The sequence below is a fragment of the Moschus berezovskii genome, chromosome 20 (genome assembly GCF_049115385.1).
Source record: "Moschus berezovskii isolate FMDL1 chromosome 20, NW_MosBer_1.0, whole genome shotgun sequence".
NCBI classification, from domain to species: domain Eukaryota; kingdom Metazoa; phylum Chordata; class Mammalia; order Artiodactyla; family Moschidae; genus Moschus; species Moschus berezovskii.
The window spans coordinates 35628665-35656230 of NC_142479.1; the positions used below are offsets into that span (position 1 = coordinate 35628665).

The following is a 27566-nucleotide window of genomic DNA, read 5'->3' on the forward strand; positions in this document are numbered from 1 at the left end:
ATACTATTGGTGGGAATGTAAATTGGTGCAGCTAGTATGGAAAACAGCAGGGTAGTTCCTTAAAAAGGTTCAACAGTTGTCACATAATCCAGCAAATACCATATAGCTCTTACGTATGGAATCTAAAATACAACACAAATGAACTTATTTACAAAATAGAAACTGACTCAGACATAGAAAACAAAGGTTACCAAAGGGAAAGGGGGGTCGGAGAGGAATAAATTAGGAGTTTGCGATTAGCAGACACAAACTACCATAAGTAAAATACATAAACAACAAGGTCCTATTGGCATCTTCTCAACCCAGCAATGGAATCCAGGTATCCTGCATCGCCAGCAGATTGTCACCAGGGAAGCCCCCATTGTGTAGCACAGGGAACTATATATTCGATACCCTTAATAAACCATAAGGGAAAAGAATATGAAAAATAATACATAGATCCATGTGTAACAGTCACTTTGTTGTACACCATATAGACAAAAATTGTATTAATAAATCAGCTATACTCCAATTGAAAAAAAACAAACAGGACTTCCCTGGTGATCTAGTGGTTAAGACTCCACACCTCCCCTGAGGGTTTGATCCCTGGGGGAGTTCTCCAGGTAGCCTGGTGCGGCCAAAAATAACTGAGTTTGGAGGGCAGGACTGAGTGGAGACAGATGATAGTACTTAATAACAATTCTTTTAAAACTATTTTTAAGTTGCAAAAGTTAACACGTTAAAAGAAATGCAACCAGGGAACGAAAGGAGAGAAAGTGCAAGGCCAGCCTAGGGGCCACGAGGAGGCGCAGGTAGGCGTGGCTCATACGCCTTCAACCTCATCTCCATGAACAGACCTGCATGCCAGTTCTCACACTAACCCTTCCTGGATGCCACTGTTCACCCTTTCATAAAACATCGAACTCTATGAACCAATAGAAACAGTAGATTTCACACCTCTCTGTCTTTTATAAAACAGCTCCTTGTCATTCGGGTTGTCAAAAGACACTGGCCATCACTAATAAGCTTTAAGGGATCAATCATGAAAAATGGGCTTCTCAGGTGACTGGACAACGGTAATTAAACCTGATCCCTTCTCAGCTTTTACAAGGTGATGCCCCCACATTCACCTGCTGTGACACACAGCTGTGACTAGTGTCCACAGGATAAAGGCTAGAAGGGGCGCATGTTCAGAATGCAACCGGGAGACTAAAGGTGTGGGAAGCGGGCGGGAGGGAGCATCGCTAGGCAGCGCTTAGAAGGAAACCTCATGGATGTCAGGGACGTTTCTTCCAGTTGGCTCAAGAAAACTAACAGACGTCAGGACTGGAATTTTTGTTTCCATAATGTCACACACAAAGCACTCTCCAAGTATTCAAAGGGGCATTTGAGTTCCGCACGAGGCTGCGTGCCTGCCTGCTCCGAACTACGGCTGGAGACACTTCTTGAGACAGGTCTCCCCACAGCCCTTCCCTCCTCTTCACAGGTCCTGCCCCTCAAGCCCACCTAGGTGGGCTCTGCTTCCCCCAGGACATTAGATCTCAAGGGCCTACATAGGATGGCAAACTTTAGACATCCCTCTACTGGAGTCCGCTGGGGCAGGGAGGCAAGGTTGGCGCCCAGTCCTCCTGACAAGCACAGGGACAAGGGTGATGCCCAGTTAGGTATGCAACAGCCGAGCAGGGCCTGGGGCCTCCCCTGGAAACGCCCCTCACCCCAGCCAGCACCGCACAGAGTTCTTTAGAGGAGACGGTCTCGTTTCCGTCCTGTTCACCCGTGTGCCCTTGCCGTAGGTCTAGACTGGTAAACCCCAGCTGGGTGCCTGCGGCTCTGTCCACCCCCTTCCTCCCACTTATGTGACACAAGGATAACCCTGAATTTGACCTAAAGAGCTTTCAACTCTTTTTACTAGGTACTGCTTCTGGCAACAATCCTCACCATTGAATAAGACTGTACAGAACACGCAGGAGAGGCTGGGACAGCAGGTTTCAAAAACTCACTTTATTCCAATGTGAAATGAAGACGTGATGGTTTAAAAACAAGAAAAAGTTCTTGATCAGCCGTGGGGATGCCTTGCTTGCTAGCTCCCACCCACTCCCTTTGAAACAAGGTGTTCCGACAGACCATACCCATAAGCAGCTCCCCGCCAAGCCACCAGGCAGAGGCCCCAGCACGGGGACAGCTCCCTCCAGTTCAGAAGGAAGGCCGTCTCCCCCACCCGCCGAGAAGCAGCACAGGCCAGCGGCAGAGGGGGAGCTGGGGCCTGTGGGGGCTGCAGCCTTCTGCAGGCCCCTCCCTGCCACCCCCAGGGCTCCTCTCTGTCGAAGGTACCAGTGTGGCCGAGGTCCAGGTAGGGAGCTAGGCTCCACCAACAAGTAATCACTCCTGTATTTGTAACTCTTCCCCCAGGATCCATGATTCAGCTCTAGTTCCCTTAACCCCCCCACCCCCACCCCCACTGTGCGTTAGGCAGCTGAGGTTCAACAGGGAGAAGGATACATTCAGACTAGACCCCAAGGTTAGCCCCAGCTGGGGTGCAGGAAGCGGGAGGCAGCACCTCCTGCTGGGGCCGAGGGCCGACAAGCCGGGGCTGGACACAGGGGTGACTGGGGAACTGCCCCTGCCCGCCCCTTTCCCCACCCCCAGCACAGCCAGGCCAGGCCCCAACCACGATCAGTAAAGATGCTGCAGCCCTCACCCCGCCACGAAGCTAAAGTGCTCCCCAGTCCTCCAGCCCTGCCGCAGAGCTCAGGCCGCCCCCTCAATCCCAGGGCACAGGAAAGCGCCCCTTGTTTTGGCTTCAGACCTGGACTTTCAGTCACATCGGACCCAGGGGCAGTGGCAGCAGAAGCAGCAGCCATAATGTCACACATACAAATGACCTGAGAAATCCCATCCGCGCGTCACTCACTGGGGACCGGCTTGGGGCTATGTACAAGTCAGGAAGGACGGATCAGGGCACTCGCGGGCACGGACGTACTTGCACAGAGGCACCTGTCCCCCAGCTGGGAACTGGGGGATGCCCACACACTCCGTTCGCATGTCTTCCATGAGGCCTCTGCAGCGTGTATTCATTGAACCAGTGCAAGAACATCTCGGGGTTCAGGCAGGCCTGGGTCCCAGGAGGATGCTGGGGGTGGGGATGGGGTTGGAAACGTGGAGGAAGAGGGACTTGATTCCTCTCCTGATGTGCAGGGCGTGCCACCTTCTCCTGGAGTCTGGATCACCGGGGGCAGCTGACTGACTGTCCGTCTGTCTCTCTCCTTCTACCCCTGCAAGTTCGGGGAGGAAGGGTCCTTGGCAACCGGTGGCTGGGCGCCCGCATCCTCTGAGGCCCCCACGGGCTCTGGTTCGGTGGCCATGGGCTCCTCAGCCTTATCCCTGTTCCTGCTGGCCTCCTGGAGCTGCTGCCGCCGCGCCACCTCAGCTTTCAGATTCTCCAAGTCTTTTTGGCTGAGTAGAAGGATGGGGCGGAGGGTGGGCATCAGGGTGGGCCTGGGCCCTCCGTCACCTTCCTGGCTTTGCTTCAGCTTAGGACAAGATCAGGCTCTGCACTTCAGTGAAAGTAAGAACTCCACACACCTGCCAGCCTCCAGTGAAGGCCTGGCTCCCATCCAGCCTTCACACCCAGCCTAAACCCTGTGTACTCTGGCCGCTCCTATCACTGATCACACCCAGAACACAGGCGCAAGGTGGAGCAGGTCCACTGTAAATGCCCTAAAGCTGACTGGGCCAAACCCAGGCCCCATACAGGTGAGAGGGAGACGGGATAAGGAGCTTTTGAGGGCACGGTTGTTGCTGCTTGTATAAGAGCTCACAGAGACCCCCAGGGCCCAGCGCTAAGGCACATCCCTACACTGACAAACCAGGAGCTCAGAGAAAGAATGAAGCTGCTCTTTACATGCCTGCTGAGTAGCTTCAGTTGTGGACAACTCTGCAAACCTATGGACTGGTTCCTCTGTCCATGGGATTCTCCAGGTAAGAATACTGGAGTGGGTTTCCATGCCCTTCTCCAGGAGGTCTTCCCAACCCAGGGATTGAACCAGCATTTCTTTAAAGTTTCCTGCATTGGCAGGTGGGTTCTTTACCATCAGCTCCTTACATACTGATATGAAATGATCGTCAAGATCGATCAAGTGCAGGAGAAAAATACCTATGTGCCTGGTTTGCTACAATTCTGTACCTTAAGGTGGAAAAAAGATGACAGATCTTTCTTTGCGCCATAATGCAGAGTATTTCTGGAAGGAGTCACTGAGGGCTGTACTTCTCAGTCTGAGCCACCTCAATCCCGTAGTTAATAAACCAAGAAAGTAAAGGCCAACGTCCAAGTGGGGCCTCACCTGAGAGGAATGAAGAGGATGCCGTTGATGACGTTCAGCTGCTCCAAGACGCTGGCCATGCTGGGGGCTGTGAACTGAGGGGCGCGAGGAGCATGAGCCACCGAGGCCGGGGAGGGAGGAGCCCACCCAGCCCCGCTCGGAGACCCACCTTGAGGGGCGGGATGTTGGCGCTGGAGCCATTGCGGTAGATCTCGTTCATGGTGCGCTGCAGGGCCACGGCCTGCTGGGTCAGGCACTTGAGGTACTCGGAGCTCTCCTTGGTCTTCTCATGGTCCTCGCCCAGCTGCAGGGGGCGGGCGGGAAGAGATGAGGACTGCCCTCAGCCCCGCCTTTGACCCCGCCCTGCACCCCGCCCTGGCCCACCTGCGTCTTGTAGATGGTATAGCCTTCCTTCTCGTGCTGCAGGGCGGAGCGGAACTCGGCTTTGCTCTCATAGACCCGGGCGACCAGGTGGTGGCTGTAGGGAGGCAGGGCGCGGGGTGGGGGGCGAGGGAGGGACGTGAACGGGCCGGTGGGCACTGATGGGGATATATGCGGGCTACTCTAATCCCACTCCGGGATCTCTCCAGGGGTAAGACGCCAAAGTCCAAGCCTCAGAGAAGAGATGGAAGGGGAGAGAAATTTCCTCAGGAGTCAGATGGAGGGCAGAGTGCTGGATCCCGCGCCCGCCCTCGATTCAAGAGCTTCCTGGGACCCTGTGGCCCGGGGTCGCCCTGCCCCCTGACCCAGCACAGCCTCACCTGAGGGCCACCTTGAGGGACTTGGGCCCGTGGTACTTGGTGCTGACGGCCAGCGCATTCTCCAGGAAGCGCAGCGATAGGTCATACTCCATCACTCCGTGCAGCACCAACCCGATGTTGTTCTAGGGGCAGTCGGGAAGGCCCTGGTCAGCTCCCACTCCCCTGGGATGGAGGCTAGTCCCGCTGCCCCTCCCCAGCACTCACGTCCAGCAGCGCCATCTCAGGGTGGTCCTCCCCGAACACGAGCAGCGTGAGGTAGCGGGCGCGGTACAGCAGGCTCAGGGCGGTGGACAGCTGGCTACTGGCAAAGCAGTACAGCGCCAGGTGCATCTGCAGGGGCAGAACTGGTCAGGTCAGGTTGGCCGCCGGCCCTGCCCCCGCGCCGGCCCCGCCCCCGCCCCCGCCGCTACTCACGTATTCCTGGATGGTGTTGGGGTGCTCGATGCCCATTACTCGCTCGCTCATTAGCACGGCCTTCTGCTGGTTACTGAGGGCCTGGGGGAGGTGAGTGGCTGTCATCCCCAGGTGGCACCGCCCCACATCCCACCTGTCTGTCTGGCCCATGAGCCTCCAGGCAGCTCAGGCCTCTTCATCTCTGGCTGCAATTTCTATTTTTACTTTGCACCAAGGAGGCAAAGAAGTGGTCAAAATCCAGCTGCTGTGACCAGGAAAGTTTACACCCCACCCCGAGGTTGCTTCACATTTTAAAACACTTGTCTTAGTCTATGCAAATACATGCATAGAAATCTAAAGTTGTACTAAAAATATTCATACTAAGACAAGGAGGCACATACAGGGCGAAACAAACGAGGGGTCCTATGGCTGGAGGCGAGTGGAGCACCTGCAGTGTGCCCGCACCGGAGGCAGCCTCAAACTCGGGGGCTAACAAGGCAGGTGAACACCACCAGGCCCCGGGACAGTACAGCCAGCAGCACAGTCCCTGAGCAGCTTCCAGGGCGCTTACAAGGTACTGAGTGAGAATGTGCCCCTCGCTTGTCCCTGTAAAGGGAAGGAAAGCCCTGGCATCACTCCCACCGTGTCCACGGGCACCGCAGCTCTCCCCAGGACACAGCTGTTGCGGCAGGGGAACTGAGGGACAGGGAGGGATGTACAGGCAGAGCAAGCACATCCCAGGGTTTCCACCTGCTCCTCCTGGGGGGCCTGCAGGTAAGCAGCATCTCTGGGATGAAAAGGGCTCCAGTTCTGCCTGCCTGGACACTCCCATCCTGCTAGGCCAGAGGGGTGAGAACACAACCCAGGGCCCAGCTGACCACCCCCCAGTAGGTGCACAAGCCCACCTCGGCGTAGTCGCCCATGATGTAGTGGAGGCGGGCAAGCAGGCGCAGGCAGGCACAGATCTCCACGTGCATGGCCCCGTACACGTTGTTAAACAGGTTCAGGGCCTCGTTGATAAGCTCACAGCCCTCCTTTAGAAAGCCTGCAGGGCACCCGGGGGCGGAAGGTCAGGGCTGGCCTGGGTTTGGGCTGGGGGGGCCCTCTCCACCGCCCCCACCAACCCCCAGCCCCCCGCCGGCCGCACCTGGCACGCACCCTGCTGTACTTTGGCCTGCCCGCTCTGAAAGAAGTGGAAGGCGTCCGAGGCCTTGGGGTTGACGTGCTTGACCACGGGGAAGATGTTGAGCACGTCCTCCTCCGTGAAGGCAGGTTTGTGGCGGCTGTCGAAGCTGTACTCCTTCAGCAGGATCTGGGGGCCCCGCCCGACACCCACAGGGAGTCTCAGCCCAGGCTCACGTGGCCAGCACCACCCCACCAGCTTCTCCTGAGGCCCTGGGGACCCTGCAGGACGCTCCGAACCCAGCCCACCTGGATGCCGGTTTTCAGGGAGATCTCCCGCAGCAGCGTGATCTTCTGCAGCCCATAGGTCTCCACGGCCTGGTCCACCGTCTCACTGGGGAGGAGCGGAGGGTGGGCCTGAGCAGCCCAGCACCCGGCTGCCCCCCTCCACCCGAGCCCCTAGGCACGGGGGCCCCCTCTCCCACTTCCCCAAGCAAGTGGTCTCCCGCAGCTCCCCCTTTCTCTTCTCTCATTCCTCTGCCGGAGACTTGCACTGCCACGCCCGCTCACGCACCACTCGAGGCTGAAGTCAAAGTAGTTCTTGGCCTCCTGGCAGATGTTCTTCCAAAGCTCCTGGGGGGTCATGACGGCCCAAGCTGTGTTATCCGCTGCCCCTGGGGGCCGGTTTCGCCTCCTCCTGTTCCTCTTCTTGGAGATGAGCTCGTCGGCGGGCAGGTGGGCCACGGGGTTCGGGTAGGAGCTCAGGAAGCAGTTCAGGAAATGGCTGATGGCAGCCGAGAGCCCCGAGAGCTCGACCCCCTGCAAGGGAGGTGGGACTGCTGTCACCACCCGGGCTCCCCCGACACCTCCCTGAGCCGGGCTGGATGGAGCAGCAGTACCTGTAAGTACGTCTTGAAGATGTGCTTGGCAGAGCGGGTGATGAGCTCTCCGATGCCAATTTTCTGCACGGGTTCAGAGAAAAAGGGGGGTGTCTGGGTTGGGCTCCAGGTCTCCGCCCCGCCTCTGTCTCTCAGCCACCCCGGGCACCACTCACGTAGATGTGGTCCAGCTGGTCGCGGGCCGGGCTCCGCATCACCAGGTCCAGCACCTTGCCCAGGTAGCGCATGTTGATGCCACGCTGGCGCATCACCTCGGCGAGCGTGGCCCCATCCATGGGCAGTACCGCGTGGTCTGTGAAGTCCTTCACCTGCGGGCTGCAGCAGGTCAGGCCCCCCCAGCCCCCTCCGCCTCCTCCTGCCCCAGGTCTTGCCAATGGGGGCTCCTGCTATTTTGGGGCCCTGAGGAAGGAAAGGACTAAGACCCCCGGCTCCCAGTCAGGAAGAGGAAAGGAGAGAAAGGATGTGAGTTCTCATCCTCGGCCTTCTGCACAGGCCACAGTCACCCTGTGACTGCCGGGCCCACCGGCAGGGAAACAGCAATGAGGGGGCAGCAAGGCTCCTCTGTGATGGCACAGGAAGGAGCAGGGCCACGGCTTCACTGAGACTGAGCCTTGCCTTGTGGGCCCTGGAGCAGCGGGCACGGCAGGCTAGCCTCAGAGATCAGGGAACAGGCACGACACCCGAGCTCAGGGCTGCGTCAGCAGGGAGCAAGCCCTCTGCACACACACAGGGACTCCGGACAAAGCTTGTTGGGGGTGGGGGTGGGTAAAGATGCTCCTATGCCCTCTGTCTGCCATCCCCTCACACGGGGGCTTTGGAGGACCAGACCCCTGCTGCCAGCCCCCAAGGGAGGGCACCCAGGGTACAACTGATGCCTGCCTTGGCCCCTTTGTGTCAGTGGCCCTATTCCAGGAATAACAACTCCCCCTGTCTGCCTCGCAGGTCAGGAGGCTTAGGTCACTCCTGCAAAGGCTCCATGAGTTCCCAGAGGCGAATGAGGCCCCAGAGGCTGTAACCCTCGCTGCCCCACCTCCGTGCCACCCCCTGCTCCACCCCGCCCTCACCAAGCCAGGTATCTGGCAGGAGAGCAGGAAGGCAGCGGCGTCTTTCAGCAGCTGCTTCTGGTCCCGAACCTCCTCCTGGCAGGACTCAGGGAAGCGCACTCCTGCAGGCGGGAGGGAGAGCAAGGAGGTGTGAGCCGGCAGAAGAGAGGCAGGCACCAGACAGACACACAGACAGGCAGACAGCAGCATTCAGGCAGGCAAGCAGGCCCCAGCACTGGGGCCCCTGAGGGCCACTTACCCGGTGAGAAGATGTCAGGGTTGAAGCGGACGTCGAAGGCTGTGCTGCTGATGGAACCCACTGCCTTGCATGCGTTGCGGATCACCTCCCGACTCCGAGGGTCTGCTGTGAAGACACGGCCTGTTAGGAGCTGCCCCGCCTCCCGCAGGAGTAGGGTAGCAGCCTGAGCCTCCCATGGCCTGGGGCTCCCCCAGCAGCCCCACCTGTCCCGTCGTCCGAGGCAATGGTCTCTGCCAGCTCCTTCACCTTGGCCAGGCCACTAGCACTGCCGCCCTCCTCCTCGCCTCCTGCCTCGGGGGCTGGGGGGTCTTCAGGCTTGGACTCTGAGGACGGGGCGTCGCCATTCTCCAGTGACGTGGGGCTCTCCATCTTGCTGGCCTTCTGCTGCATCAGCTGTAGGGCTGCCAGCTTCATGAAGAGCAGGTACCTGGGGCACAGTGGATGGGGTGGAGCAGGGGATGGGAGAGGAGCATCTAGGAGGTCACCGGTCTGGCAGCTTCCTGCTGGCTGCAGGGGGACCTGAGCCAGGCCCCAGCTCCTGCCCTGCTGGGCTTAAGGATGTGGGGCCAGGGACACGTCCTGTCCTGTCCAGGGAACAAGTGTCCATGCATGTGTGCATGTGCCAGCCCAGCCATTCTACCAGGTGGTAGCAGGTCAGAGCAAAAATGGGGATTTTCCCAGACAGGAAGACAGCTGGGTGTGTACGTGGGGGTGGGGGGCTGGCTCACCACGCAGGTCAGGGCTCCTGAGAGCACCAGGGACCCCGCTGGTGTTTTGAGAGGGAGAATTATTCCTGGCACGGGACATTTGATGGGCTGACTCCTAAGCACTGAGCGCCAGCAGCAGGGACCCCACCTGTATCCCCCCACCCCAGGGTCATGGCACTGGGAGGGTCAGAAACGCCTAAGCAGATGTCCACATGCTTCTTGAGGAAACAGCACTTCAGTAGAAAGCCCCCGGTCTCGCTGGTTTCTCATCTACATGAAGCTCTCGGGCATCTGCTTGTGTGGGGGAGCTGGATGCCACAGCGATGGGCCCAGAGCTCGCTCCTCTTCACTCCCCAAAGCCTGCCGCGTCTGGGGTCAGACGGCAGCACCGCCCTCCCTGCCGAGGCCGCAGCCGCAGGCCGGCGCCCACCTGTGCTCCACGAAGGCGTCCACCAGCTCCTGGCGCAGGCAGCACAGCCTGTGGCGGTGTGCGCGGGGGAAGCCGGCGCGGGCGCACTCCTCGGGCAGCGCCTCGCCGGGCACGGGGAGGAAGTTGAGGTCGGGGGGGAAGGTGCGCAGCAGGTCCAGGATGTAGTGGCGCCCGTCGTTGCCAATGATGCCCTTGCACTCCACGGAGGAGCAGAGCTCGACCTCCTCGTCCCGGTCGTTGAGCACCCGGTGCCTCAGGATCTTGAGCGGCCGGCTCGTGCGCTCCAGCAGCTCCAGGTACCGCGGGTGCGACACCACCGTCTTGCCGAAGTCAATGGAGCCGTAGATGACGCTCTGCTCCTGGTCCCGCTCCAGGATGCCGGGGATGATGGACTGGGCCGTGACCCGGTAGCCCCGGTAATCCACCACCACCGTGCCCAGTGTGTAAAGCCCCTCTACATCCACCGCATTGTACGTGCGCACGCCGTTCAGGTCGTTGGTGGGCGCCACGTAGGCTGCCACGTCCCCGCCAAAGTCCTTGTAGTGGTCGCGAACGTCGAAGCCCAGGCTGAAGAAGATGTTGTTCCAGATGAACATCTGCATCTTGGTCTCCTCGCTGGGGTTGATGGCCATCACGTTGCCGTCGATGACCGCCATGGCGCCCCGCGTGGCTGCCGCCGTGAAGTCACTGTGCACCTGGGGGCCGGAGGTCAGAGGGTGAGGGAGCTGCGGTGTCCGTTCATCTCACCTGGCCAAGCTCACCTGGGGCTAGTGGAGGTAAGCAGGACGAAGTTTTCTCACACTTGGAAAAGTGCCAGAAACCCCAGTTCGGAAAAAATGTAACACTTATGGGCTTCCCTGGTGGCTCAGCTGGTAAAGAATCTGCCTGCAATGCAGGAGACCCTATTCGATCTCTGGGTTGGGAAGATCCCCTGGAGAAGGAAACAGCTACCCACTCCAGCATTCTGGCCTGGAGAATCCCATGGGTTGTACAGTCCGAGTTGGGCATGACTGAGTGACTTTCACTTTTATCAAATACTCAAGAGATATCAGAGCTCAGTGATTGTGGGGGGCAGGAGGACTTGGGTGGGTCTGGGATCCACCAACTATGTGCCAGGTGACCTCTGTTGGATCACCTCTCAGATCTGTCTTTGTGGCTATAGGTGACATAGAAGTATTGACCTTCAGGGGCCTGCCCTGGTGGCCCAGTGGTGAAGAGTCCGCGCTTCCACTGCAGGGCGCATGGTTTCCATTCCTGATCAGGGAACTCAGATCCCACATGCCTAGCAGCGCAGCCAAAACAAAGCCACCGCCCTCTATAAGGAGTCCGGGCGATTGCAAGCCTACCCGGCACCCGGCCCAGTGCCTGGCAAAGTGAGCACCCAGATATTTATATTTCTTTACCGTTATCATCTCTAGTAAAATTATGGGAGATTTTAAAGCTTTTTCCCCCGAAAGCACTGTTTTTTCCTCATCTGTCAGCAAAAGCACTGAGGACATCACAGGAGGACACGTGTGCCCAGGTCCCCATATGGCTGCGTTGGGAGGGAAATGGGCGTGGGCATCACTCAGCCCATCTTGGAGGTGGCTCCCTGCCCCCAACCCCAACCCCCAGACTCTACATCTCAGAGAGGCCAGAAAAAGGAGCTGGGGTTGTCTGCTGGGAGGCGGAAAGTGGCAGAATGGCCTGGAAGGTCCCCGAAGGCCCTTATCCACAGAAGCCCTTATCCAGCTTCCCTCTTATCCACAGAAAACCAGTGGGGAGGTGGCTGGCGGGCCTGAGACTGCTGGTCAGGCCTGAGGGGCCACGGGCACCTTGAATATGGCTCTTTCTCGCAGCAGTCGCTCAGGCAGGTTCTTCCGAGGCAGCTCCCGTGTGGTCTGCAGCTCCTCGTTCCAGTCCCGGGTCTATAGAGAGACCAGGAGGGATAGGCCAGCTCAGCCTGAGCCCCACCACCTGCTCGGGTTAGTCACACCCCCCTGCCACCCTGTGCAGCCCTACAAGGCACCGAGAACCCAGCCTGGGCCCCGCAGGGGAAGGGAGAGAGGAGCCGGGGATGGCTGCAAGCACCTGTCCGGGAATGTGTTCTTCGTAGCCCAGCCGGGAGGTGTAGGCATCCTCCGCCCGCACGCAGTCCATGGCGTGCTCTGCCTGGGGGGCTGTCCAGCTGTACACCTGGAATGGGGTGGCGATCCTCTCGAAGGGGTGGCGCTGGACCCTGCCGCGAGCAGAGGGGAGATGGGGTGGCCCAATGAGCCCAGAGCTCTGCCCTGGGCCCCTTCTTCAAGGCCCCATTGTCTCCCCACTAAGGCTCTGTCCCTGGAGAGTCCAGCCGGGGCGCACAGCCGCCTGTCCCAGGGCTGCTGCTTCGGGTGGGAGGCTCTGGGGTGCTGCGTGTCCAGCTTCTTAGGGCAGAAGTGCTAGATTCCAGGCCGTCCAGGTCACCCACCCTGGGAGATGAGGGACCAACAGGCTGAGGCGCTACCTTTTCTTCTGCAGGGCGGCAAAGTTTTTTTTGAAGGTTGGGCTGATCTGGTTGAGCAGCTCCACCAGGGAATGGCTGAGGAAGCGGGGGCTGGCAGGCTTGGGGTTGAAGTGGTATGCCGTGGACCTGCGGAGAGAGGGCGATCACTGTGTCGGGAGCTCCCAGGCGGCTGCCTGCGGGCTCCCCACAGGCTCGCACAGGGACTCACTGGTTCAGGTAAAATCCCCGGGTGGAGGCCGTGATGCTGACTTGCCGGTCCTCAGCTGTGATCACAAACAGGTACATGAGGTCCCCGTGCATCCTGCGGTTCCCGGGGGGTGGGTTCCAGCCGCTCATGGTGAGCACCTTCAGGCACTGCAAGGGCTGTGGCAAGGGCTGCGCGTGAGTGGGCCATGCGTCCTGGTGGGCCGTCCCCTGCCCCCGTCCCCAGAGACCAGCTCCCACCTTCCAGTCCCGGTTCTGGGGCTGCAGAGGACACAATGGCCGCTCCCGGCTCCCAGGAAGGATGTACTCGGGCGGTGTGCAGTCGATGGGGTCCATCTCCAAGCCCTTCTTCCGCTTCCCGCTGTCTGAGGGACCCGAGGCTGGTGGTCAGCACACAACGGCCCAGGGGGGCCAACACCCTCCCCAGCTCAAGAGGCCTGGCCTGGGTGCCTCTGGTCCCGCTTCCCTCTGGTGGGAAGGCTGAGGCCCCCAGCCCCCTTCACCGGGCCCAATTCAACTTGCTCCCAGCCCCTCTGCCCAACCGCCAGCCCCAACACCTCCTGCACCTCCCAGGTCGCCATCGGTAAAGACGCTCAGGAAGGACAAGGAGTTGCAGTCAACCCCATTGAAGGCATCGGAGGGGTCTAGGCTCTTGAGCAGGTCTCGAACGTGGCGCACGTGGATGCGGGCCTCTCGCACTGTGTATGGTTCTGTGGGGAGGGGGAGGGGCAGGGCATTACCAGGGCAACAGCCTCCCCAGCAGAGAGGTCGGCCTGAGCACAAGCAGGGGTAGCACTGATTTTCAATTTTAGGCTTTCACTTGCAGATTCCCTTATGAACACCTAGGCTGGAAATCTGTTTTCCACACATATATCTGCCTATCAGCAGGGATCCTTATTTGCAAAGAACCGTCTGCCAAAGGACACAAGAAGTACCTCTGGAAGTGCACACAGGCCATGGCAGCCCACAGATGCCCCCTAATTCTCTGTCCACGAGTGTCGCAGTGGCTAGGTTGTCCCCACAGGCTCAGTCCAGTTCTCCCAGGTCAGCCCTCCCCCAGGGCAGCCAGAGGATTTACGGGACTCAACCTTGCTCCCCAACTCACGTTTCAGGAAATCATAATGAGGGCTCTTCAGAGGCAGGTGGGAGGACCCATAATTGGATAAGTCTGGGCACAGCCGAGTTACTTTTCCCCCACATCCATTCTTTGGGTGACATGCCTGAAACCTCTGTGCCACTCTTCCCAGGTGACCCAAGTTTATGGGATCTTTTCTTTTTTATTTTAACAAATAGACCAGCCTCATCATGCCAACTGATTGCTCCATGAGGGGCCTGAATTTCCTACTCAAGAGCCATGAAACTTCAGTTTCCTTAAGACACTGAACTTTTATCGCTATAAAATTTGTATGGGCTGATTTCAAGCACTTGCTTGCTACTGTTTTTTTTTTTTTTTTAATTATGACTCTGATATTTAACCCCTGAAGTTGGAGGGTGTGCCGGAGAGGACCAGAGAAGCAGACCTGTGCTCTTGTCCTGTTGCCACAAGTCCAACACTGCCCCAAGCCTCTACATGCTCATCCATGACACAGAGATACCAAGATGCCAGTGGGAGGGGCGGGGTGGGGAGAGTGCCACCTGGCCCCGCCTCCTCGTGTCCCATCCCCCCCCTGGGGAGCTGCTCGACTTCCAGACAAACCTTCTACCACGCGTAGCACCGAGCCCTCCTGCAACCCCTCCACGCTGCGCAGCTCTGAGAAGTGGTCCAGCATGTTGCCATCCAGGTGCAATGAGAAGCAGGTGCGGTGACATGTGTCTTCACGGTCCATGAGCACCTGATGGATCTCCTGCACCATCTCCTGGGGGGAGACCTGCCAGGGAGAAGGCCCCCACCACCCTGGTGAAAACATACTGGTTTCCCCAGCCCAAAATACGTGGGTCCCTGAAAATCAATGCTTCAAATGTTTTCCCCTTTGTGGCTTGTAAAGTCCAGGCCCTGCCCGTAAGTACCATGCCCACCTGGACCTGTGTGTGTGTGTGCATGTGTGTGCGTGCATGCAGGGTGTATATACATGTGCAGGACACAGCCTGGCCTCATTACCCACAAGCTTCAACTACTCCTTTAGACTCTGAACAGAGCAGAGGTGTAAGAACAAGGAAAAGAAAACAGCCATCTTGCCTCCTCCCTATGACTTCCCCTTTCAGGAAGGTGTGGCCTGGGGCTCAAGCCTGTGGGCCTAGAAGATGCAAGAGGCCTCATCTGGTTGCCCAGTGAGTCCGTTTGCAAGACCTCTGGGGAGGCTCTGCTCTTGGAGATGCCCAATACCTCTTTCCTCCCAAGGTAAAAGTGTTTGTTGCTCAGTTGTGTCTGACTCTTTGCAACCCCATGGACTGTGGCCTGCCAGGCTCCTCCGTCCATGGAATTCTCCAGGCAAGAATACTGGAGTGGACAGCCATTCCCTTCTCCAGGGGATCAAACCAGGGTCTCTTGCATTGCAGGCAGACTTAACCCTGAACCACCAGGGTAACCCCTCTTCTCTCAAGCAGACAGTCAAACTCCAGCCAGAGAGTTGACATACCCGAGGCTGGGGAGCCCTGGGACCCCAGTACTAGCCAGCCACTACTGTACTCATCCCTAGACAGGGCTGGCAGTTCCAGCTGGGATCTGGCCCCTAGCAATGGGGCAGCAGTTTGAACCTGGACTCCCACGTCCACCACGTAAGTGACCTTGGAAGGCAGAGGACTCTGCTTCCTGCCATCCTCATCCCGCCTCACAGGCCCCAGCCCCCAGCACCCCTCTGCTATCTTACCTGGAGGGAGAAGGGCTCGATCCCAGGAGCCAGGATCTTTACTGAAAAGCCTGTGTCCTGAATGACGATGACTTCCTGTCCGGTGGTCTCCTCTCCCGGCTCGGTCTCATCGAGCCCGTTTTCCCGGGGTGGTTCAGCAGCCCCTTCTTCCTTCTTCAGGCTCTCTGGGCAGTCCCCATTCAACAGCATGACTGAAGGCAGCTCTGCAGGGGACAAGGGGGCTGATTCAGATGGGCCCTGCTGGTGAGGTCTGCCTCCAGCCAGGGTGGGCAGCGCCCTACAGAATGGTGTCTGCCTGTCCTCCCCAGACCCGGCCCTGTCCCAGGCCCACCATACCCCAGGCACACAACTCCTCCTGGCACCCCCCTCCCCGGCCACCTGCAGCCTCCTGCCTGCACCCTCCACGCCCCGGGCACCCGTTTCCCATCTCTCCTCAGGACCCCCGTCTTGCATCCATGTGATCAGTCTCCCTCAGACAACTCTCCCAGAGTCACCAATGCAAGTGGCTTCAACAACCCTCCCCACATTCACTTCCCCCTCTTCCCTGATGGACACTCTGGTCCCTTCCTGTCCAGCTCGACTTCTCCCGCAGTCCAGCTGTGGGTGTCCCAGGCCCCAGCCACTCCTCATTTCCACCTCACCCTTATCTGTGATTCTAAATGCCCTCCCACCTCACAGCTCATGTGATCCATGATCCAGGTTTTCAATGTGTGGCCATCCCCAAGGCCTTGCCAGACTCATCTCATCAGCGTGGAATTTACCATCTTCCACAAACCAGCCGCTGCTCTGCAAATGCCCCCCACCACACCCCAACCTAATTGCAGGACGACTGCAGGCCATTTTCCCTATTTCAAGAATACCACTTGCTGTACACCTGAAATTAACATAACATCGCAGGGACTTCCCTGGTCGTGCAGTGAGAATCCGCCTGCCAATGCAGGGAACACGGGTTTGATCCCCGGTCTGGAAAGATTCCACTTGCTGCGGAATAGCCAAGCCCGTGTGCCACAACACTGAGCCCATGAGCCGCAACTACTCAAGTTTGTGCATCTAGAGCCTGTGCTCCGCTAACAAAAGACGCTAGCACAGTGAGAAGCCCCTGCCCGTAAGATAAACTCTGCTACATATTACGCCAGATAAAGCCTGCAAGCAGCAATGAAGACCCAGTGCAATAAAAAAAAAATTAAGAAAAATCAAAAACCATTAACACTGTAAGTCAATTGTACTTAAAAACAAAGACATCTAGTATATGTACTAGTCCTAACTATGTGTGTATACACACATTTACATCTTTGCCAGTAGAAGGACTAAAAGACCCAGGATTCAGTGGCTTTCCCTGAATAGGATTACGATTGATTTAACCTTTTCCTTATAAGTCTGTACCTTCCTTATTGTATGACACAATTGTTTAACTAGTGTTTATTTTAGGGTATGATTTAGAAAAAAAAATGTATGAGGAGTTTTTTTGAGAAAACTAGGACCCTGAAACTGTAGGGAGCAAATTCTCTGAGCAACTTTGTGAACTGTTCATATTTTATATTTGAAATCAATAAGTAACCTTCATTTTCATGGTATGACCATATCCTTAGAGGAGTAGCTTAAATGTGATCCAAAGACAACACTTGTGCTTCCACAAATGAAATTCTGGTCACTAGAGATAATCGCTTTTTGAAATAAAGTGCTTTTTAGGTTGATGTTAAATGTGACCATAGTAAAAACATAAAATGTTTCAATTAATGGTAAACCTGCATAATTAATGGTTAATACGAGTAAATGAAAACCCACAGAATCAAATAAACACAGCCATTTGCATCTTCCAAAAACAATAAAAAGGTACCACTTGGAATGTTCTAACACTCCCCACTGTTTACAGGATCCAAACGTCTTGGGTCTAAAGTCCCTCTCAGCTCCTGCGTTCTCTCCATCAAGGTACCCAAAACTACCCCAAACTATGCAGGAATCTCGGAACAGACCACACGTCTTGCCTCCTACCTGTGCTTTGGTGTGCTGCCCCCTACATACCACTCCGTCTGGCAGGCTCCTACTCATCCGTCAAGGCCTAGGTGAAAGACACCTCCTTCCTGGAGCCTGACCAATGATGCCTGACAGCACTCAGGGTGGCTGTTCACACTATCAGCTCTGTCTCCCTCCTTCTGTCCTGCCCACTTAACAGAAAGGCACTAATGAATTAATTACTGTAAAAGCCTAACATCTGTGAATAGCAGTGGACTCACATGTGGGGAGAGGAGGAGCAAGTGACAACACCTTCCATTTCTCCCTCAGGAACTAGGGGGAACAGAGGAGACCCCCCAACCCCGACCCTGGGGAGCAGAGGAAGAACTCACAGAAGCCCTCCAGCACAACAGAGGCCTGCCTGGATGCCCCGTTGGCCCGCGGGGCCTTCCCTTCTGGGTCCACCTCGCAGCCAGACAGGCCCCGCGCTTATCTGTGAGCTCCAGATAGACCAGCTCGCTGGGTCTGCTCCGGACCCCAGTGATCCCTTCTGGACTCCACCTCCTCGTCCCTACCCTGCTGTGAGGAGTGGGGATGGGGCACATCTCCACAGAGCTGTGTGGGCTCTACCCAGACCCACCATCACCTCGGCAAAGGGTAGAAAAGTCCAGATAAGCCTGGCACATAAGGGCACACAGCGGGGGGCGGGGGGGGGTTGACCTGGAGAAAAGCCACTCCCTCTTACCATGTTCCCTCAACTTAGTGATAAACAGAACCATCAGGCACTCAGATACAGTCCCACCCTCCTCCCCCCAAGAACCACAAGGACCTCTCCTATGAGTGAACCCACAGCCCCAGGCACAGTGACCCCCAGCCCCCGGAAAGTGAGCAGCCAGCCCGGAAGGGAGAACCTGGCCGTCTCCGTGACAATGCAGACAGCACAGGGCGGTGGGAGATGGGTGGTGGTTGGTCAGTTTTCAAAATGCAGAAAGAGATGTGACAGACTTGAGGCCTTCCCCCCACCGAGTCCTTGAGAAAGGCTGTGCTTCGCTGATGAGCCTTTGGGACGAGGGGGCCCCCGCCCAGTATGGCACAGCCGCTTTGAGGTCTGAGACCCCAAAAGCGGGAAGTCAGAGACCTGGACCCAGACAGGTGTCCTGTGCTCCCTGAGTCCGGGTCGGGAGGACAGAGGAGGGCCAGGGCGCTCATAGCTCCTGCTCCCCGTCCCTGGCCCAGGGACCCTGCCCAGGAGGCAGGCACCATATGCCAGGTTCCCCCCCAGGGGGCACGCAATGCCCTACCAGATTCCAAAGGCATGTGGCTGGTTTCCAGGGGCCTCCACTCCCCTAAGGACAGGCTGCCCTGCCCTTCCTCTTTCCTCCAAAGGACCCTGAGGGTCTCCCTACAGCCCGATCAAGGTCCAGTGACCTCCCCGCAAGAGGCCAGCTCACTGCCCCCACAGCCCACCTGGTGTGGTCGGCCGCTGCCCCTTCCTGGGTTCTGGACTCACGGGACCTCCGTGGCAGCGAGGCCCCTCGCTCTGCGGCTCAGGCCCGGCACTGCCCGTGTCCCTCGTTCCGGGCTGTGCCTCCACCCTGGCCCCCATGCAGCTGGTCGGCCCCGGGCTGGAGCTCCGCTTGGCTTCGGGTTTCAGTGGGGCCAGGCCTGCCGGGGCGGCCCTGGGAAGGGCACACTCCCCCTGCCTTGCATCCTGCTCAAGGTCGGCCAGAAGGACAGCTGTGGGCCAGGAGGCCCTGGTGGCTCCGGGACCCCGGGTAAAGCTGCCACCAGGGTTCAGGCCTGCCTCCCTGGATGCCCCCCAAAGCGGGTCACTGCTGGTGAAGCAGTTAGTGGGGCAGGAGAACCCGGCGTCTGGGCTACCTGGGACCCTCCGGATTGAGGGCCCCGGCAACTGGCTGGCAGGGGTAGGGCCCAGCAAGGGGGTCCTCTCCTCTGCCCCAACTCCAGTGGGGGTGGGCAGGACTGCTTCCGCCAGCTGCCGGCAACAGCTGGCGCAGACCCGGGCCCAGGCCATGAGGTGGCCGCCCCCTGTCCACTGGTGGCCGCTGAGTGCCCTGTCTGCCTCCTCCTGGGTCAAGTGGCCGGCGGGGGCCTCTGGCTCATGCTGCCCCCTGCAGGTGACCTGGCAGCTCTCCCCTTCCTGGGAGACACCCGTTCTGGTGGCGGGGGAGGGGCCCCCAGACTCCCAGAGGACAACTGCACCAGTGCCCTGGCCTCCAGCTCCACCAAGGAGCTGGCAGGCTCCGACTTCCCTTCCCAGCAGCCCCTGCGCTGCCGGGAGAAAACCAAGTCTCTCCCCTGGGGAAAACAGAGCTGGCAGCAAGAGACCCAAGGCCGTGCGGCGGTGGAGAAGGAACATGCCCAGCCTCGCCAGGGCGCCTTCCCAGGGCCTCTGACTTGTTGCCAGGGCCCAGGCAGGACTGTTCTGGCATCCATACTAACCAGGGTGGGGGCGGGGAGCCAGGCCTCTTCAGGCCCCCTTCCCTCCCCTCCAGTCCTGTCCAGACAGCCCTGAAGGGCTGGCACGCAGCAGGCCCTTGGCTCCCTGCAGCCCCCACCAAGGGTTTCTGGTTCGCACACCCTGAGCGGAAGGTACAGAGGGCCAGGCAGGGCCCCTCTGCTCCCACTACCCTCCCCAAACACGCCCTAACCCTCTGGAGAGGAGGGCGGGGCGGGGCAGCCTGGCAATGACCCCTGAGGAGCTGCTTCCACCACCCACATCCTGTACCACAGAGCCAAGGCTCACTCTAGGCCCGGTTCACGGCAGGTCCCTCCATCAGCTCGACCAGCCCATATCACTTGAAGAAACTGAGACTCCAAAATGTTAAGTACAAGCAGGCTGCCCAAGGTTTCAGAGGCAACAGGCAGCCAGGCCAGGTCAAGAAAAGACCAGGTCTGTCAGAGGTCCAAGCCCAGGCCTGAGTGCCACCCCATAGACTGTGGCCCCCACCGGGTAAACAGGAACCCCTTCCTCTATCCATTCCCAAGCCTCCACACTCATGCCTTCTCATCCCAGGGGGAAACCCCTCAGGATCTGGGCTGTAAGGAAGGAGAACAGAGATCCTCTGCAGAAGGGGAAGGGGTTGCCCAAACAGCATGGCACACCCCCCAACCCCAAGTCTTCACTGGCCAGACTAGAATGAAGAGATAAAGCACAGCCCTGCCCTGGCCTGGAAGAAAACGGATCCAATGGGCAGCAGAGAGGAGTTAGAAAAGAAACGTAAGCCATCCCAAGTGGCTCCTGTGTGCATTCTCCAGCCTGGCATGGCCTCACTCAGTAGACTGTGCCAGGATCCGGCCCTGCCCCACCCAAAACCTCTGCAGGTGAGGCTCTGGGCAGGAAGTAAGGCCTCATAAGGGATCATCCCATCCCAGGAACCTGGGGCTCAAGAGAAAGGGGTGGGGGGAGGCAGTCTAAGGAGGGCCCTAAGGAAGTAGGCATCTGCTTGCCTCCTTCCCATCCCCACCCAGGCCAGAATCAGGTCTGCAGGGCCTGGGAAGGCTCTAGTGTTCCCTCAGCTGCTTTGCCCAGGCCCACCCAAAATAAGAGCTCTGGAGGGTACCATCCAGTAGCTCCCGTAAACCCCCAAGCTCCTCTCCAGTCTGCCAGCCCCCTGTCCCTCCACTCCGGGCCTGGACTCCAAGCAATCCTCCCCTAGGAAGAAGGAACTTGACACACCACCGTGAACTTGAAAAACCTGCCTGTTCTCTTAACCCCTGCTCCGTTCCGTTCAGTCACTCAGTTGTATCCGACTCTTTGCAACCCCGTGGACTGTAGCCTACCAGGCTTCTCCAGGCAAGAATACTGGAGTGGGTTACCATTTCCTTCTCCAGGGAATCTTCCTGACCCAGGGATCAAACCCGGGTCTCCCACATTGGAGGCAGACGCTTTAACCTCTGAGCCACCAGGGATAGCTGCTGCTAAGTCACTTCATTCACGTCTGACTTTGTGCGACCCCACAGACGGCAGCTGACCAGGCTCCGACGTCCCTGGGGTTCTCCAGGCAAGAACACTGGAGTGGGTTGCCATTTCCTTCTCCAATGTGTGAAAGTGAAAAGTGAAAGTGAAGTCGCTCAGTTGTGTCCGATTCTTTGCAACCCCGTGGACTGCAGCCCACCAGGCTCCTCTGTCCATGCGATTTTCTAGGCAAGAGTACTGGAGTGGCTTGCCATTGCCTTCTCTCTCTTAACCCCTAAAAGCACTTTTATTCCTAAGAAGGCAACTGACCCTTGGTCCTCCCCCTGCCCCTCCACAAAAGGCCTTGATCACTTCCTCAAGGGGGCTAAAGAGTCTGCCAGAGCTGGGTTCTGAGGTCAGAAACCTGGGTGAGGGTCTGCTGGGAAGAGTCTCCATAAAAGTCCCATCCTCCTTTGAATAAATTCAGGCTGGCTGGAATTCAAGTTCTGGCTCTATAAAGCTTCCCAGAGGGTTCGAGAGCCCATGTTCCACCTGCTAGTAGGCTTCCAGTTTCCCCTAAATGAATAGCTAGCTGGATGCGCCCCTGACCCAGGTTGCCCCAAACAGAGTCCAACTGTTCTCCAACTCTCCTCTCTCCCAGGCCCTGAGTTCTCAGCATCCCAGCCCAGCCCACATGCCTCTCCCAGCCTCCTCTGGGACAGGCTAAGGCAGCCTTGGTAATCTGGCCAGGAGCTGGAAATCCAAATGCTAAATGGCTGTGTGACCTTGGGCAAGTCGCTTCATCTCTTCAGGTCTCTCTGCTGGAGAGGAAATCAGCCTGCTCTTATCTAGCCTGCTCCACTGATTCAGACAGAGCCTCACTGGGGTGAAGCCTGGCAGGCTGGAGTCATCAGCATTTGTCACTCTGCCCAAACCTTGGCCTTCTTCAGACAATCAACAAGGCTGCCACAGTACCTATGCCCCACCACCAGCGAACCTGGCTGTGGCCCGTTACAGGACCAGAGAGCCCATCAGGATGCCCTGCTCTGATCCTGACTCACTGAAGCTGGGGAGGGAGATGAAGATGACAAGTGCCTTTTGAGGAAAGTTGTGGGAGTGGAAGGCAGGGTTAGTTCCGCACTCCCATGGCCACCCAGGGCAGAGAGGAATATATCCCAGCCCTGAGGCTCTGAGAAAGATTTGGAGCAGACAGCCCAGGGGCTGGGAAGGGGCTCCCAGGCCTCAGAGCTGGAGTCAAAGATGTGATGGAAAGAACAGAGGATGCCCGGGAGAGAGGCAGTCCCCACCCGAGAAAAACTGCAGCCACTCCCAAAGTCAATGCCACACAGTCCCCAAGGGGAAGAGCTGAGATCAACTCCATGCTGACGACCTTTGCCTTAAAAACAGCAACCCTGGGCTGACCCACTTTTCGCAATAAGGCGGGTTAATGATCAAGTTCTGGCACAAACACTACCTCCTGCCAAGGAGTTTGGCTTTGCCCCCATACATAGGTAGACACCCCCGCCCCGCACCCCCCCATCCCCGCTCCAAGTCTGCCCACCAGGCCGACATCTAACAGCGGGGAGATCAGAGTCTGCAGGAGTTAAAGCCTTGCCTCTGGGAATGAACCACAGAAACCCCTCTAAAAACACACTCTCAACTTGCGGTCTTCCCACAGACCAAGCCTGAGAAGTCCCAAGCTGAGCCGAACTCGCAAGGCTGCAGCCGGGTGCACAGGGAACGCTAAGAATACTGAAGGCAAGTGGGTACTAGACGGAGCAAGTGTCAAGTGACCCCAGTCGGGGGAGTTCCCCAAGGCCGGGCGCGTAGGGGGTGGGGCCGCCGAGTCCACCGATCTGCGGAGCCGGCGCACCCCGAAACCGCGTGTGCGCGCACGTGTCCCCACGATCCGGCACGCGTGTGTTCGCCGCCGCTGCCCTCCCCGGGATCCCACGTGTGTGAAGTCCGGGCCGCAGCCGGGGGCGACAGTGAAGGTGACCTTCAGGGGGGGGGCGCCCGGTGGAGGGCTCGGCGAGATGCGACCCGGTCAGGCGCGGAGAAAAGGCGGCGGTCCCCGCGCCACCCCAAACCCACCCGCGCACTCGGCCCGGTCCAGCCTCCCGCTCGGCTGCTGCCCCCTGGCCCTGGCCCCACTCACCCGTCGCGCCTGGTCGCCCCTTGCCACCGGCCTGCGAGCTGGGCTCCCGAGCGCTGTCCGCCGGGGCTGCCGCCGGCAACTCGTCCGTTTTGATGACCATGGCGGCGGGAGCCGGCGTCGGCCTCGGCTATCCGCGCCGCCCGCCGCGCCACTAACCCAAGTGCCCTGCGCGCCGCTGCCGCTGCGGGAAGGACGGAGTCACCGGCCCACGTGGTGCGCGCTGTAGCCTTTGACCCCACCGCCGCTTCTCTGCCCCGCCCTCGCGCCCGGCCCGGCCCACGAAGGCCCGCGAGGGACAAAATATACCACGCCTCGTTTTCTGTGTACCAACGCGGTGACTTTCTGGAACGCCTTAAAGGGAACGCGCCCTGGCTTTGGCGAGAAATAGGCTTCGGGCGCCCTCGAGGGGCGGGGCTACGGAGAGGCGTCCTTGCGGTTCGTCGCCCGTCGGGCGGGCGCCTTGACCTTGGGTGGAGACTAGTCTAGGACTGCTATTGCATACTGTCTCCTCCCCCAATGGTTTCCTGTTGCAAATCTGCCAAATGACCACGCGGTCTGTAATCTGCAGTGGTAACTTGACCCTCAGCGACCCCTCCTCGAGCCTCCCGTAGTCCCTCGAAGGAGTGGGGCTGGTGTCCCCAAGGTTTCTTTAGGAGGGCGTGGAAGGTAGCCTAAGGCATGGTGACAAGAGGCAAGGTGTTAGGTGGCTAATTGAAGTGTCAGGGCCCACGAAACTTTGTGCTGAGCCACAACGGGCCTCAGGAGCCTGGACGCCCCCCCTCCCTCCACCAGACGAGTCCTCACATCTGGGCTGGTTCAGTTCAGTTCAGTTCAGGCTGGTACTTACCCCAATTTTGAGTGGAGGAAGCTAAGATCCAGGTCACACCGAGAGAAAGACTTTAGCTGGGCTAGGCTAAATCCACAGCCTGGACATTTTACAGTCCTTCATGTTTTCGGATGTTTGTGGCCTCCTGGGGACTGAGAAGTTAGGTCAGAGAATGCTGCCCAGTGATATTTTACCAGGTCTTGAGAGTGAGTTGAAGTTCTTCAGAGAGTGGAAGGGTCTTCCTTGCACAGGGCCAGGAAGCCATGGGGGAAGCCCTTAAGACATATTCCAGAACTACTGGGAATTGGGAAGCTGCAGCTGCAGAGGTGGGCTGGGGCAGGCCTAGGGCCTCATAAAAATTGCAAAGGAAAGTGGACTTTGTCCTGGAGTACCAGTGATGGGAATGGGAACCAGTAAGCGGCATTAAGCATTTAAGCAAGAGAAAGGAAGATGAGAAACGCTGTGGTTGCCGTGTGAGGGATAAGGAGCACTCCTCATACGTGAGAAGGCTGGAAATAAAAGCAAGGCCTGATTACAGCCCACCACATGGAAGGTGCGCAGTCAGGTGGTGCATGAACCTGACACAGAGTTGGATTGGTGATCTGCATCCTGCAACCTCTGCCTTGTCTCTTCTAGAAAATTTGAGCAAGTCACTTGACTTTCACTCCTCTGAATTGCAAGAGCTTCCTCTGTCAAATAAAAACATCCATTTGTTTAACCTCTCACCTAGTTGCTGGGAGGAGATAATGGTCATCAAAGCACTTTCCGTTCCGTTCCGTCGCTCAGTCGTGTCCGACTCTTTGCGACCCCGTGGACTGTAGCCTACCAGGCTTCTCCGTCCATGGGATTCTCCAGGCAAGAATACTGGAGTGGGTTACCGTTTCCTTCTCCAGGGGATCTTCCCGACCCAGGGATCGAACCCGGGTCTCCCACATTGGAGGCAGACGCTTTAACCTCTGAGCCACCAGGGAAGCCCATCAAAGCACTTTAGATAGTGTAAAATACTTGGTGATTCACTCTATCTTTTAAGCGAAGCTTTTGAGAGCTCAGTGCTACAGGAAGATCAGAGATGAACCAGAAGACCAGGGGACTTCTTGAAGTCAAGGACTGTACTTTATTTATCTGGGTATCCCCAGCATCTCCCCAGAGCTTGAAACATAGTGTTTAATCCACAGTAGTTGGTTAAATGGAGGACCTGGGTATAGGCAGTCAAGCCATCCTTTAGAGGCCCCCATGGGGTTTCACCTTCAACCCCATCATTATTTATAGTATCTGGGCTTTCCGTGCAGATATTCCTTTTGTGTGCTGTATGCTTTGACCTTTGTATCCAGAGCTTCGAACTGTTTCTATGATGCCTAGCTGAGACCCACCAGGCTGAGCACCAGCCTCCACCTTGCCCTAGCCTTACTCCTGTGTCCTCCTTATGCTCAAGGTCTGTGAGTGCCTGCTGTCACTGAGAGCGCTAATGACCAGTCAGTCCAGGGGCCTAGTGACTAAGCAGTCCCAGCCACCTGAGAACCTGCAACTTGGCTCTCATGAATCCTCTTCCCGTTTCCCTGGCAGGCTCCTGTTAACTCCCTCTCCATCCTCAAGGCTGACTCCCTGTCTCTGTCTTTATGGCCCCTGGGTAAAGATGCTAAGTAAATACAAAGGGAGGTTTATCAAGGTTGAAATCCAGCCTATATAATTAATCTGTTTGAAGCTTCCCACCTCCCTAATTATTGTTAAAATGGATGGGCCCTTTCAGCTGGGCATAGCTACTTCCCCCCCTCATTTTCAGAGTTCCCAAAGGGGTGGAGAGGTGAGCTGGAACCCAACCCCACGGGATTGCAGGAAGGAGTCCCCTAGCTCAATGGCCTGATTCTAGGAACCCAGAAGAGAGGAAATGCTCCACCCCACTTAACCCCAACCTGTGCGGGCATAGCTGCCTGGAGGAAAGGGGTGACAGTCAGTCTCCAGATCTATGAAATGAAAAGATTGAAAAAATGATCTGGGACTTACCTGGTGCTGACACTGCATGTCTCTGCTCTGCGGTGTGACTCTGGGCTCAGCCCAGCAACCCCAGAGGAGTCTGGAAGGACCCTAAGGCCAATCCCTCTCCACCTTCCTCTTCCTCTCTCCTTTTTCTCTACTTGAACATGGGGATCCCTGAGTCCTGGGTGGATGTTTACACAGCGGGGAGCCGTCTGTTCCCCAGCTGCCTGGGGAGATAAAAGGCCAGGGACAAACAAAGGCTTGGGCCATACTTCTTGGATTTATTACAGGTCTGATCTTAGCTCATCCTGGGCTCAAATCTGATCCCCAGAGGCTGGAGCTAGGAACTGAGATGGGGTGGCCATGGCTGCCTGTCTCCCCCACTGGGATACACTGGGTAGGAATCAATATGCAGGTAGGCACTTCCACATCTGTGGGTTAAAATAAAATTTTTGGAGGTACCACGAGGCTTGAAGGAATTCCCAGTGCAGGGATTGAACCACAGCTATGGTGGCTCAGAGGTTAAAGCGTCTGCCTCCAATGCGGGAGACCCGGGTTCGATCCCTGGGTCGGGAAGATCCCCTGGAGAAGGAAACGGTAACCCACTCCAGTATTCTTGCCTGGAGAATCCCATGGATGGAGAAGCCTGGTAGGCTACAGTCCACGGGGTCGCAAAGAGTCGGACACGACTGAGCGACGGAACGGAACGGATGAAACTGCAAACACTAATCACTAGACCACCAGTGAAAGTCGCTCAGTCGTGTCATGGACAGTAGCCCGCCAGGTTCCTCTGTTCATGGGATTTCCCAGGCAAGAGTACTGGAGTGGGTAGCCATTTCCTTCTCCAGGGGCTCTTCCTGACCCAGGGATCAAACCCTGGTCTCCTGTATTGCAGGCAGATTCTTCGCTGGCTGAGCCACCAGGGAAGTCCAGACCACCAGGGAATTCCAGAGAACTCTTCAAAATATATATATTTTTAAAAATTCCAGAAACTTCCAAAAAGCATAACTTGAATTTGCTGCACTGGCAACTACTTACATAGTATTTACATTGTATTTATGACTATTTACACAACGTTTACTTTGTATTTGCAATTATTTTCACAACATTTACTTTGCATTTAGAACTCCTTACGTAGCATTCACACTGTACTAGGAATTATTAATAATCTAGAGATGATTTAAAGCATAGGGCAGGACTGAGTATTCCCAGCAGTCCAGTGGTTAGGACTCCAAACTCTCACTGCCAGGGGCCTGAGTTGGATCCCAGTTTGGGGAACTAAGTTCCCCCAAGTTGAATGGTGCTGATCTTGGTGAGGCACCAGTGAG

General features: G+C 57.5%; 1 protein-coding gene across 8 annotated transcripts; it reads right to left on the minus strand.

The window, feature by feature from the left end:
• Positions 1-1959: 1959 nt before the first annotated feature.
• Positions 1960-26380, minus strand: CLUH (CLUH binding protein of NUMT mRNA). 8 transcript variants are annotated; one of them, XM_055403642.2, is made up of 27 exons: positions 26266-26380; positions 24286-24416; positions 15409-15611; positions 14298-14469; positions 13159-13311; positions 12842-12966; positions 12606-12760; positions 12398-12523; positions 11983-12130; positions 11727-11819; positions 9913-10607; positions 8979-9202; positions 8776-8880; positions 8538-8638; positions 7629-7781; positions 7474-7536; positions 7149-7393; positions 6884-6968; positions 6611-6764; positions 6358-6497; positions 5474-5554; positions 5264-5389; positions 5060-5181; positions 4683-4776; positions 4468-4602; positions 4320-4393; positions 1960-3432 (listed from the first exon to the last, which is right to left on the minus strand). In XM_055403642.2, exons 3-27 carry the CDS (start codon positions 15595-15597, stop codon positions 3246-3248), a joined length of 3945 nt encoding a protein of 1314 aa, XP_055259617.1. In that variant the 5' UTR covers positions 15598-15611; positions 24286-24416; positions 26266-26380; the 3' UTR covers positions 1960-3245. The 8 variants fall into 8 exon arrangements, with proteins under 8 accessions (XP_055259617.1, XP_055259609.1, XP_055259601.1 ...); XM_055403634.2 differs by lacking the exons at positions 24286-24416; positions 26266-26380 and adding an exon at positions 23439-23668 and having other exon boundaries at positions 8776-8877; positions 13168-13311; XM_055403626.2 differs by lacking the exons at positions 24286-24416; positions 26266-26380 and adding an exon at positions 23439-23668 and having other exon boundaries at positions 13168-13311.
• Positions 26381-27566: the final 1186 nt, after the last annotated feature.